The sequence below is a fragment of the Electrona antarctica genome, assembly GCF_951216825.1.
Source record: "Electrona antarctica genome assembly, contig: SUPER_24_unloc_2, whole genome shotgun sequence".
Classification (NCBI taxonomy): domain Eukaryota; kingdom Metazoa; phylum Chordata; class Actinopteri; order Myctophiformes; family Myctophidae; genus Electrona; species Electrona antarctica.
Window position 1 is genome coordinate 628,409 of NW_027638774.1, and position 13,926 is coordinate 642,334.

The window sequence follows — 13,926 nt, forward strand, 5'->3', positions numbered from 1 at the left end:
GTGCTGCTATAAATCATCATCATACTATAATTAACCAAATGTGTGTCAGAAACACTGCCTGCACCAATCACTCCCACTTTTCACACAGGCATTGACCATAATAATATGGAGGTCTTAACGAAGCCCTTTTTTCAATTTAACAAATTATAGATTAATAATGAATTTATTAGTGAATTAAAAATGCGCCCAGGGCACAGTACCCCCCACAGCCACAAGGGGGGCAATATCTCACAACGGGTAAGGGCTAGTAGATCTAATTCTTATTAGAAAGGCATTGTAATGGTGATTTGTATTCACCCTAACTAGCCTGCACAGCACAACAATGTCAATATACAAATCTGTACATACCATGTGAACATGCTCTATCTACATACCAATCTGAGCTCCATACCACATTAACATAGACCTGGAAAGTCTATACGTTGTTATACCTTTCAATCTGGGAAAGCTTCTAGAGCTGAATAGTGTCTTCATATGCCTGCATAATACAGTAGATGTAATAGGTGTGATGGATACAGTGTATCACAAATAGTCACAAATGTGATGTCAGCACATTTGGGCCGTTTAGCCCAAGGAGTGTTTTTTTTTTTTGCAAAACTAATGCTTAGAATGGATTCAGCATCATGAAACCCCCCTAGTTTGACATGTCACATGCTACATAAAGCATGATGAAATTTGGATATTTTTTTTCCTTCTATAGGTTGTTAATGGTATGGTCACATATTATGCAAATTATGAAAATTGCTCAACATATGCAAGTTAGCATCCGGCAGTTTCTACATGCTGGGGACCCATACTCAACATTTCTAACATAAAACTTGTGTAATCAACATGTCCGGGTTCACAATGGGGCTCTATGGGCTGGCTACTAGACTATTACTGGAGTATTTCCATTTGCAATACTTTTACTTCTACTCCACTATTCACACAATCCTGTTTAGTTTGAACAGACTTGACTGTCTTTGCAAAAGCAAACACAGCATCGAGCTGTATGTAACATCATACACAAGACCAGGGTGGCAGCGGTGGCCGAACGGATTGCGGAGCGGTCTTGATACCGGAAGGTCGCCAGTTCGAATCAGCGGTCCGACACGTCAAAATTACCACCGCTGAAGTGCCCTTGAGCAAGGCATTGAACCACTACCATGAAATGTTCTATGAGCAGGGCCTGGCTGGAAACAAGTTCTTGAGCTTAGCCCAGATACCCTGGGTAAATATAGTAACTTTGCTTTGCTTTAACAGCTGTTACCCTGGGTTTACTGGGATGCAGTACAGTGGGGACTCATCGATGTACTCTGAGTACATCGTTGAGTATTGGCTTCGGTGCTTGGTTACGCTTTGGTACCCGGCTGGCCTTGAACCTGCTTTAGCCATGTACCTCGGTACTTGGTCGCTTAGGTAGCTACGCCAGAACTCGCTAGCCTACGGCACCTCCACACATTCACCAGAGTAAAGACCAAGGAAGGAACATGATCACAACCTTATGATCATGTAGACAGTGTCCTATCACACTGAGCGACCATGCTGGCTGCTGTGTTGTAGTTCTCTTTCTTGAACTAACAACTATACGCGCAAAATACATACCAACATTCACATATACAAAACTGATCGTTTTAGCATGTAACTAAACAAAAATCATCCCAGCAGCTGGAACAACAAAGGAATCACAGAACCAGCTGGGTTCAACATAACTGCGTGCTTTATTGATACACAGTAAAGCATTTTATAATACAGTAGTAAGGCATATATTTGGTGGAATCTGATATGTTGTGAAAGTTCGACGCGTTATTGAAAAACAAACAAAACAACAATGATGGGAGGATGAAACAAAACAATAAAAGGTTAGAAAGTAAATCAATCAAAGTTTCAATCAAAAACTTCAGTGTATGGTATCGACACACGAAAAAAGAAAGAAAAAAAAACCTCTCTGTTCAAACTGCGGGAACACACCAATTATAAGAACGTCTCTCCACCTCGTCAACGTGGTTACACGTTAAAATAATGTCTCTCCCATTTAGTCACACGCTACCAACGGCTCACACTGCACAAAAAAACAACAAAGGAATACCTTTAACCGAATGGAAGACGATAAAGTCAACAAAACACACACACACGTCTATGACAATCCCTCTCTTAGAGAAAACAAAAAGAATAGTTACAGTATGTCCCAGGTATGACAGTAGTGCACACGGATTCATATAGTGTTATCGTCTGTCGGGTGGAAACCTAATTACGTCCAAGACTGTCATTCTTCAGGATTCAAATTCAAAAGTAGCAGATCCAACAAGCTCTACTGCTTGTGTGACGCTTCGCACGTGCAGTGGTTTTCAACCAGTGGTCCTTGAGGGGGTTCCAGGTGGTCCCCAGCTAAATGATGGAGTTGGTAACCAAATGGACCCTTATAGATCTCAAACTCTTGAGTGTAAAATACCAGTTTACACTCTTAAGAGTTAAATTATTTTCAAACACTGCATTACTTGATTTACAAGAAGTCTACACAATTAGAGAATGTACAGGAATTGTTATTTTCATCAATGTTTTCCCGTTATCTTTCCTATGGTACCAGTGCTGTGCCACATCAAATAAACCAAAATCGTATCCTACGATAATCAAAGTATTCTTTAGTTTGGTTCCGAGGCGCTAAATATCATCAAATGGTGGTCCGTGGTAACCTGACTCCGCCAGATGGGGCAGCAGAGAGTACACTGGGTTCCCCCCTCCTGCTCCCATCTGGGAACTCTCAGGCAGACTTGATGCTCCGGCAACAAAACGGCCTGGCCAATCAGCAGCAGCTAAAGGTGGGATCAAGGCAGCACTGTGTATGCCTTGATCCCGCCTCTAGCTGCCGCTGATTGGCTGCAGAATCAATAATGGGCCTTGATATGAAAAGGGTTGAAAACCACTGCTGTGGTGTGATCAAGTAGGGTCGTCAATGTAGCCTATGTGGAAAAAAGGTTTCTTGATGTACAGTCAATCGGGCAGAAACCTTTCTCCATATTCCATCTTATTCCTAAATCAATGCCCCATTGTATACCTTTGTCGTACGACAGCGTCACGCATAAGCAGTTCAAATTGATAGCTAGAGCTGCTATTTTCATTATCTTTTTTGAAATGTTTTGAAAAACGGTTTGAAAATTGTTTAGGTTGGGCTTGTGACTCGACGATGCAACAAATAAAATCCATTAAAAAAAAATGAATCGGATGCAGCGGAACACGGGTTCACTCCCCGTTTCCACGGTTTCCACCCGACAGCGATGGATCTATAAACATACATCGAATCATTCATATAAAAAAAAAAAACGCCGTACAGAGCAATAAGAAATTCAGTGTGTGTGCATCAATGAGTAGACATTCAGATCGGGCGGCTCCGCCGACCGATCTGCCGAGAATGGCAGACCTACTCAACGCGCCGCGTACGGGTGTGACCACGTTGCGCTCTCGTAGGTCTACTATAGAGCACAGAGCACCCGTCTGACGTAATCTACAAATCCTAACCTGGCTGGGTCATGCATTTCACCCCCCCCCCCACCCATACTGAATTACCATAGACATAAGAACAGTGTTCTTATATTTTTTGGACCACAATTCTCATATGACCCAACGATATTCTACATAGAGAAATGACTTCCGTTGGCCCAGGTGGACGAACGAGTGACGCCAGGACTTCGGTACTCTTATTCTCGGCGACGGAGCATGCATGAAGGCTTCGACACATTGGAACATGGAGGGATCGAACAAGGGCATTCAACACCTTTCCCAGTACTACAGTAACTAAGGGATATAAAGTACAGTAGAGTAGCCTCAGTCGCCTCATAAATGGTGGGAACTCCAGAATTTCAAATGAGGTAGAGCTTTGCATTTACTGGATTTTTTTTGTCAGAACTTAAAATTCTTCAAAATCGGGGTGATTTCAATTCAAATTAAATACAAATGAAAAAAAATAAAAATAAATCAAGCTAGCCAACACTGCAGTGCTGTTTTTAAATAAATAGAAGATAAACTTGCGCGATTAATTTCTCCTTAGTCCTTTCCAGTACTCTTGATATAATAACTTGTACTCTACTGTATATTATCATCATTATTATGCGTTCCCTGGGTGAGAGACAAAACAGTTTTTAGACTTGAAGAGGCTAAAAGCAGGAGCCGACATTCCCATTCATGTTTTAAGCTCTTTTGTTTGAGTTTTGCGAACCGATTTAGTGAGGTGAACGGTCACGAAGCCCAATGCAGAATTGCTGACCCGGCGTTCATTCTTTAGGATATGCTATTTAAACTTGACAACTTAGGTCAGTGGTTCTCAACCAGTGGGAGGGGGGAGCTTGGGGGGAGTTTGGGAGTCGCGGCCTGAAAAGATTGGGAACCACTGGCCTTTAATTGTGACAGTTCTGAAGTGGGTCTTATATTAAACATCATCAGCTCACAAACAGCACCTGGTGTTGAACACACCTACAGGCTTCAGAAAACGTAATCTGATAAGATATCCGTCCTGACATGATATCAATAGTATACGGTAAAGATCCTGAGTGCCAATTTAACTCTGACAGTTTACTAAATGGAACCCGGATGAACCCGTAATCAGCTCTGCGGACAGCAGCCATATTGAAAATAAATTGGGCCTCTTTCTTACTTCCGTCACATGCTTTACCCAATGATGCTAACGAAGGCTCTGTTCCTTTCTGGTCCAACCGGGGGGCCAGGATGTTGATATTGATATGTCATGCTGGCTCACTGGGAAAATGCCGCTACATCAGTGGGTCTCAAAGTCCAGGTGCCCTCATGGGCCCAAAACGGCCTTATAGGTGTGTAACTCTGAGTGTACAAATGGAACCAAATGGACCTGTAAGTGTCCATTTGGTTTGATTTGTACACAGAGTAATGGGGGGTCCTTTAAATTTGGAAACGTGACAACCACTGTGCTACACTAAATGGCACAGAGGCAACACCTGTGGAGGAAATGAGGAAGGGGCCCCAATGTCTTTCCAATAGGCCTATCTCACAGAATTTCCACGCCCCCTTTCGGGGCTAGTGGTGATAGCGTGACGTCACTCCATAGACACTACATGTTAACAGAGGTTATTTAAGAAGTCTACAACTTTTGTTTTCTCAAGGTAAGGTTTGTTCTATCTGTTCGAGCTGAGTTACCATCTTGTTTGCTTCATAATAATATTGGTCTGTCACATTTTTACATTAGGAAATGTACTTAGATTCTCCAGAGAAAAAAAACGTGTACATGCTAATGTTAAATGACACCACTAGCTACCGGAAGGGGGCGTGAAAAGGGGGCTGTGAGATAGGCCTATATGGCTGCTCTGCATAGTAGAGCCCGTTACGGGTCCATTGGAAAAGCTCTCAGGACTTGCAGTGCCGATGGGTTCCATTTGCACAGAGCCACAAAGAGTTAAACAACCGCAGAGGATTTGACCATTTGAGGAGGGATGTGACACGTATACTGGATGGATGGACGGACGGACGGACGTCAGGATAAAAAGGGATGAATAGATTGAGGACAACTCAATTTTAACTGAGGTTTGTCAGCCAAAGCGACAAAAAATGAAAAAAAAAGCTGTAATGTTATGTGAAAATTAGGCACCTACACACACACACACACATACAGTACACATACACACACCCCCCCCCCCTCCCCCACACACACACACAGAAAATATTCAGGATGCCTGCATTGCCTTTGACAGTAGTATATACTCTGTGAATAGAAAGACATATTTTTTTCCTCTTTAAAAAGCACCCATTATGGTTTACAATCATTCTTTTTCCATACAAATGCATTTTTTATTTTTTGTTTTTAGTTTGTTGGGTTTTTTTCCCCCATCCGTTACAAACACATGACCACGTCCAAAACGCTGACTTGTCTCACCATCGACGACATGTCGTATATATATTTTTTTTTTTAATTTTTCAACCTCTCTCAGTCTCTCTCTTTTTTTTATACAATTGCATAGAAGTTTAAAAATCTGCTCTGTTAATAATAAAACAACTCCAGGGACTTTTTTTTTCTCTCTCGGTTTTTTTTTCTTTTTTAAGAAACTACTGAAATCTACAAGTTTGTTTTGTTTGTTTTGTTTTCACTGTCGTCGCTGCAACCGCGCTCCTTCACAAAAATAGACATTATATATATTCTCTTTGTAAACGGTGTTTTGTCCGATATCCAGTTGTTTTGACTAGAAAAAGCATGCAACAAGTAGGTTGGTACAGAGAGGGGAGGGGGAAGGCAGGGACAGGGGGGTGGGAGTCAGAAGGGCAGGGGCGGAGTCAGAAGGGCAGGGGCGGAGTCAGATGGGCAGGGGCGGAGTCAGAAGGGCAGGGGCGGAGTCAGAAGGGCAGGGGCCTCGTGCTATTCGGCGCTCTGCTCGTCCGTCATCACGCTGACCAGTGACTCCATGGCACGGCCCAAGTCGTCAGCCATGTGGAACAGACTGCCCACGCTGGGACCTGGTGAGAGAGAGAGAAGACTTCAGACCCACGCTTCTCAAAGTGGGGTGCAGCGATGCAAAATAATTCATAATTCATTTACTTTTATTTTTTTATGCCTATAATGCCTATAATATATATTCTTTCAGAGCGAACACTTTTCTTATTTCGACGTCAGGCCTAAATGGGTTAAACAGGGGGTCCTCAAGAGTTAGGGGGGGTGGGTGGAGGTGCTTCAACGATAGATTGATAGCCGCTCTTCCCTAACCTATGAGTCACCATTTGACTCTCAGTGAAACTACGTCTAGCAGGAAATCACATTAAAAAAAACAGCTGCCATCGACTGCCGTATTACTGGACTTTTGGAAATGCCTTTATCTCGGCTTCTGTGTCGTTCCTCGTCCATGTTGGCCAGCATGGTATTTTCTACAACGCGACATCTGCGTGTTTATCAAGAGAAAAAAAAATCAAAAATAGCTGGCAGGGGCTGAATTATTCATTTATTTACTCTTTCGCAGTTAATTAGTTAAGACGAGGCACTCATGTTAAGTACTTAACAGACAAGAGTATGTCTCGAATGTGGAACACAACAAAATCTAGTGATTTAAAGGTTAGGAAAGAAAAAGATAAAGAAAGAAAGACAGAGACAAACGGACAGAAAGAAGGCTTAAGATACTGACCTCTTATTGGTGGCCCCTTCTCCCTCCTGGACCATAGCGGAGGGATAAAGGAAAGAAAGAAAGAAAGAAAGAAAGAAAGAAAGAAAGAAAGAAAGAAAGAAAGAGATGGACAGAGGGGGGGAAAAGTCAGCCTGCTGTGCTAAGTAACAGAGTAAGAGGACAGACATTTATGCTACCGGAGAGTCTAAGGGTGGATGCTGAAGGCCTAAATCACACAAATCAAATAAAACAAGTGTGAATGAAGAAAACGATAAAATGGCCGTGGTCGTACAGGGCAGCTCCCAGTGGCCAACTGAGAGCTAGCAAGCAAGCTAGCTAGTGGAGTGATGTGTCATAGTAAAACGTTCCAGCGCTGCTGTACCGTCAGCCAGGACTCATGTTACACCTCTTTGTACAATGAATTGGCTAAAAATGAGCCGTTGTATGAAGTCTAATAACAGGCTATATGCACAGCAAGAGCAGCAAAATTGGAAAGAAATTGGGCCACTTCCTCAATTCCTTCACAGGTTTTTCCAATGTTGCTAATTAAGGTTGTGTTCCATTCTGGTGAAAAAAAAAAAGAAAAAAAAGAAAAAAAGAAAAAAGGGTGCTCATATTGTGCATGTTGGCTCACGGGCAACACTCTGCTACACCAGTGGGTCTCAAAGTGCGGTCTAGGGACCCTTGTGGTTCCTTGAGTGGGGTTCCAAATGGCCTGGTACTGGTGTGTAACTCAGAGTGTACTAATGGAACCAAATGGGCCGGTAAGGGTCGAGACAAGTATACTCTGTCAATTATACAATGTTCTGCCCATTGCACAAGGTGTCATTGCACCTTTATGTGGACATAAATACATATTTCTAGTGTGTGTGTGTGTGTGTGTGTGTGTGTGTGTGTGTGTGTGTGTGTGTGTGTATGCGCGTGTGTACCCTGGCTGTGAGGGAAGGAGTTGTTGAGCTGTTCCATCACTTCCTCCAGTCCAGATGCATCTTGGGAAGGGCTGGATAGCTCATCATCGCCTGAATCGGGAGGCAAAGCAACCACGTCAGAGGTGTGTGTGTGTGTGTGTGTGTGTGTGTGTGTTTTTAAGGCTGTTTGCCATATCTGGGTTATGTTCTGTGCTTTTGTTTGGAACCAGCTGAAACCAGTCAAATGTTGTGATTTGTTTTGTGAGGCAGACTGCAGCAGAAAAATTAACAATTCAACCTGTAGTGAGCAACACAGACTGTAGAGGGCAGCAAAGACCACACATTGTATTATGCCTATTATATTTAGTTGTAATATAATGTTGCTGTAAGGTGCTTGCCTGTCCAAAACTGTTACTTTTCAGGAAATGGAAAAAGTTCCAGTGGATCAAAATGTAGCTATTATTTAGTAACAAGCTCTTGTTAGTAACTTTTCTTTGGTTCAATATTTAAAAATCCACGGACACACTTAAGGCGAGACATGGTAGGTGAAATCATGATTTTTCCTTTTTTTTGTATTTTGCTTCCTAAACATGTTTTCTTCCAAACTAAAGCAAAATAAACATTCAAAACACAGATTTAGATGTTTATTTTAGTAGTTTATTTTAGCCAATGACAGCTCGTTTTGCTGGGTGAAAATCCACCCTCTCAATTTTCATGATTGGTTGTTGGTACAAAGGAAGTGACCATATTTGGATCAAACCACAGTCAGCGAGGTCCAGACCTTTCCAATGATATATGGCATTATATGTTGTTGTCAAGATTTGGATGAGATATTTTGTCTCAAAATAGTGGCTTCAAATAAAACGTTTTGGAATTTTACAATACAATTCTTTAAAGGCCGTTTACTCAAAATGAGTTTTCCTCATACCTGGGACAAAGAATCTCCACTTCAGTTGCACTCACATATACCAAACTTTCCAGTCTTATTCATAACTATATTCTGCAGATATTTACAGATGGGTTTGTTGATATATCATTCACAGCCTGATTTACATCACATTTATACCTAAAAACATGCCGAAAATTGGGTTTTTTATGCCTGTTGACACTATTTTCTGATTTGTGGAGTGATAATTGGAGATATCTAAAATCCCTTCTGTAATTTTCTTTGTCTCTAATATGTCAACAAAATGAAACAATCATTTTGAACCTGGCTTTATCCGATCTTCAGATTTATCGTCCCGAAATGTATGCAAAGATTAAGATTAATCTTAGTTTTAATATAAGTAATCAACTGGAGAAGTTTCATTGTGATAGCTATTAGTTAACTTTTTTTCCAGTTGGAACCAGAAAATTGGTGACACAGGACTCCGTTTTTTTGTGCCTTTGGCCAAGGTGCCACACCACCGGGCCAGATACTAGCATAGCATCTAACCGAAACATTCGCAGGAGTCTTGCCAACCACCCGAGGCATGATTTATTCTACCGCGACTAGCGACAGGACATCGATGGGCTGTCAAAACACTGATTTTGGCAGATCAGTGATTTAGATTCAGAGATATTAGCGTTAGTGTTTCCTCCCGTCTGCAATAATGGAGGGGGAACACTTTTGAAGACGCATCAACCGAAAATGACGTTGAAAGTTGCACAACAGGCGCTCCTAGACTAGTGTAGTGTATCGCTCGCTGATATCAAACAATAACATTCTCTGACTTTTCTACTTTTACTCAAGTCAATTTTGAATTCCGGACCTTTACATGTAACAGAGTATTTCTATCAGTATCAATACTTTTACTCAAGAAGGAAATGTGAGCACTTTTTCCACCACCACTGCTCCCTTGCATAGTAATGAAGATGTGTGTGTGTGTGTGTGTGTGTGTGTGTGTGTGTGTGTGTGTTTGAGTGCGAGCGTGCACGTGGCTTCACCCATTGTGTCTGTGGTCTGGCTGGCGGCCACGCGGAGCAGCGGCAGGGAGGTGTCAGACCTCTGGGAGGAGGTGGAGGGAGACGAGAGGGCCGTGCCGTTCACCTTGGAGTCCGTCTGACATGCACACACAGAGACGGACACACGCACGCGCACACACAGAGACAGACACACACACGCACAAACACACACAGAGACGGACACACGCACGCACACACACACAGAGACGGACACACGCAGACACGCACGCACAGACAGACACACAGACATAAACACAGAATAATTAGAGTTGAGCTGCAGGCACACACACACACACACACACACACACACACAACGCAGCACATCAAAACAGCGAGCCCAGAATTCGATATGTAAAAAAAATAATAATAATAATCAAGTTTTGCGTGGACCTGCTGGCTGCCAAAAAACACAGACAGGCTATTATTATGAAGAGCCGCACAATTTGTTTGAGGAAACGGCAAGAGCCGGAGGTCGTTTTGTTAATTTAACTCTGAAAAGGCGTACAAGATGGACAAATGGATATTAACCCATTTTGGGCGGGAACCCCTTTTGGTGTTTTAACTATTGAAAAATAGCAGATCTACAAGCTCATAGCGTGGCACTCGAACTTGTAGGTCTGCTATTTTTGAAAATGTGTGAAAATGTGCCACAAATCTTTGAATATATATTATTACAGAGTGAACATTTTAACTCAAATCTTTGCTTCTGGGGGGTCCCTGGAACAACATATTTTCAGATGGGGGGGGGGGGGGGATATTACATATAATTTTTGGTGTTCTTGACATGAAATATTGAGCACCACTGATACAGAAACATGAGGTATTTCAGAAAACTGTCAGGATTTTGAAGACATTTTTTAAATTTCGACGTCAGGCCTAAATGCGTTAACACAAGTATTTGACTGTATAGCGTAGGTTTTTTTGGAATGTTTTTTCGACTTCCCACTCTCTGCAGAAACCATCTGGTGAATCAGCTGGGTCCGTGTTCCAAGCCCGCGCCCACGGCTTCTGGATTTGATCCCACTTCTGACATGCATATGAGGCCTGACGCTGCCCGCTGTGCTTTACAAATGACGTTGCTTCAAGTGTTTCCGTTTGTGTGTGCAACATGTGAGTTTTAGCTTGCGAGCTGCGTCAGTGTGTGAGTGTACTGTGAGTCAGGGGCGGCCTTAGGAATCTGGAGGCCCGTTTCATGACCAAATGAGGCCCCCATATGACAATTATTCTGTTGATAGAGGCGTATTGACACGTAGTTTTGACTCTTCAATATCGCTCGCAGCCATTACTCGCGACAATTACACACCAACAACACCTCTCCTCATCCGGTCATCCCTTCACAATAAAGTGTCTCCCATTTACCTCATAATGCTACCCATTTTACCCAGGTTATTAACAGGAAATAGGTGTAACTTTAACATCGTGGGACAGAGCAAGGCACCGAGTGAGTGAGAGAAATACATGGATGAAAATACATGGACGAAAGGATGAAAGTACGCGTTGAAAAAGTACGCGAAGAAAAAGTACGCGATGAAAGTACATGCGCGATGAAAGTACATTAGCGATGAAAAGGTACGCGATGAAAGTATGCGTTGAATGTACACAATGAAAGAACGCGATGAATAAAATACGCAATGAAAAAATACGCAATGAAAAAGTACGAGATGAAAGTATGCGCGCGATGAAAATAATATGCGGATGAAAGTACGCGGTGAAAGTACACGAATAAAGTACGCAATGAAAAAATACGCGATGAAAGTACATGCGTGATGAAAAAGTACATGCGCGATGAAAAAATACATGCAGCGTTTTTCTCCGAGTCGACGCTCAATAAAAAAAATCACACCCGTGTGAACTGAGTGGTGCAGTGACGTCACACACTAACCATAGCAACCATGCTCACCTGTGCGTGGGGCCACGTACAGGTACACGGGTACATACACACGGATACAGACAAAGCTGGTTGTTGGAGTGGTTTGCACCACTCAAAAAAATCACACCCATGTGAACTGAGTGGTGCAGTGACGTCACACTAACCATAGCAACCATGCTCACCTGTACATGGCCGCACGTACAGGTACACACTTGGTACACAGGTACAGACACGGGTACAGACAAAGCTGGTTATTGGAGTGGTTTGCACCACTCAAAAAAATCCATCCAGCAGATCCATAATGGCCGATAACTACTTCCGGTTCACCGGCGTGAATTTTCGGGGTTTTTCAAAACTCCCGGCAGTGGGCCTCGGCAGGGAAGGGACAATATGACTGAGTGAATGAGTGAAGCGCATATGCCATAGTGACAAGACACCTTTTCGCGTTTTTTCCCCGCGTTTCGGGCCGGAAATAAGGGCCTTTCTCAGCCCCACCTCTCTCCCTGTGTTTTAGGATCCAAGATGGCCGCAGCATCAGGAGAGGGTGGCCTTACTGGCCTGCGTTCACAAATTCAAGACACCTGTCTTGCGTTTGTTTTGTGTCTGTGTTTAATGGCCACTCCAATGCATTTCCAATTGTTTGATGAGGGGGGGGGGGGCGGGCAGAACACATCCATCAAAGCTGTGTTCAGACACAAGTCAGGTGTCAGACACAAGGCAAGTGTCTTGAACGCAGCCCAGTAAGGTCATATGTCGACCCCGCCCGCTCACCTCTGCCCCACCCCCTCCTGGTGCTGCGGCCATCTTGGATCCTAAAACACAGGGAGAGAGGTGGGGCCGAGAAAGGCCCTTATTGTTCGGGGGCCAGGACGAGCCTCAACGAGCCTCGTTGCAACCCACCTGTTCCAGCAGTTGTCGGAGCCTGTGCAGCTGGGACTCCAGCTGCTTGTTGTGGTCCTCCAGGATCTGCATGCGCGCCTCCAGCCGGCCCTTGTGCTGCCGCAGCAGCTTGGCCTCGGCGATGAGCTCCGCGTCGCGCGGGCTCTGCGGCGGCGACACGGGCAGCATCTCGGGCGGGGAGGGCAGCGGGGAAAGGCCCTTCCTGTCGTGGGCCTTCTTCAGCCGGTCGTACTCCGACTGCAGCTTCCTGTGGGGGAAGAGAGAGAGAGGGGGCGGAGGAGGTTGTTTAGTGAAACAAGCTTGTAAATATCTGCTTGTAAAAACACCTCACTTGTGTTGTACATAAGATAAGCGAGAGCCTATGGCTGTGCCGTTTGTGAAATTAGCTAAGAGAGTGTCCTACGAGTGTGTGTGGAACGAGCTTCTACTTTTTTGAGGGCCTATATACAGGTTTAATGTTTGTTTTTAGTTCAATGTTCGTCTTAAAAACGCCATTGACAATGAAGGGAATATTTAGGTCCCTTCATTGTCATCTCATTACGTCATATTGTCTCTTTATTTTGAATGGCATTTAATGTTTGTGTTGGCACCGATTGTTTTACATCACCATAGAGCGTCGCAGTCCCGCCTCCTACCCTGGACCAGGAAATGAAACCCAATGCATTATTCTCATAGACATTTCTTAAAGTATTTATTTAAAGACGGTTACGCCGCGGACAAAGCCAACTCGAGTCGTGACAACTCATGACAACACAAACAATATTTTGGATCAAACAAATAATTACAAAGAAGAAAAACAACAAAAAAAGTGTTGTAACCTGCCGTTTTTTTCTTCTTTCTAATTATTTGTTTGGTCCAAAATATTGTTTGTGTTGTCATGAGTTGTCACGACTCGAGTTGGCTTTGTCCGCGGCGTAACCGTCTTTAAATAAATACTTTAAGAAATGTCTATGAGAATAATGCATTGGGTTTCATTTCCTGGTCCAGGGTAGGAGGCGGGACTGCGAAGCTCTATTATATCACCATATCAACATGAGTTAGACTTTAACCCATTTTGGGCGGGAACCCCTTTTGGTGTTAGCATTATGTTATGCTTTAGCTATTGAAAAATAGCAGACCTACAAGCTCGTGGCGCGCTATGAGCTTATAGGTCTGCTTGTAGGTCCGCTAATAGCTAAAGCATGACATAATGCTAACACCAAAAGGGGTTCCCGCC

The 13,926-nt window shown here is 43.4% G+C and overlaps 1 protein-coding gene across 2 annotated transcripts in view; it reads right to left on the reverse strand.

The window, feature by feature from the left end:
- Positions 1–1,681: 1,681 nt before the first annotated feature.
- Positions 1,682–13,926, reverse strand: part of LOC306917712 (dystrophin-like) — a 45,081-nt gene continuing 32,836 nt past the window's right edge. The window contains exons 13-17 of one of the 2 annotated variants that reach the window (XM_079530616.1): positions 12,711–12,957; positions 9,923–10,037; positions 8,018–8,107; positions 7,110–7,135; positions 6,317–6,450 (exon numbers count right to left, since the gene is read on the reverse strand). In XM_079530616.1, coding sequence (XP_079386742.1) covers positions 7,113–7,135; positions 8,018–8,107; positions 9,923–10,037; positions 12,711–12,957 — 475 coding nt within the window. In that variant the 3' untranslated portion in view covers positions 6,317–6,450; positions 7,110–7,112. Of the gene's footprint in view, positions 6,451–7,109; positions 7,136–8,017; positions 8,108–9,922; positions 10,038–12,710; positions 12,958–13,926 lie in introns of both variants that reach the window. The other variant, XM_079530615.1, reaches the window with a different exon arrangement.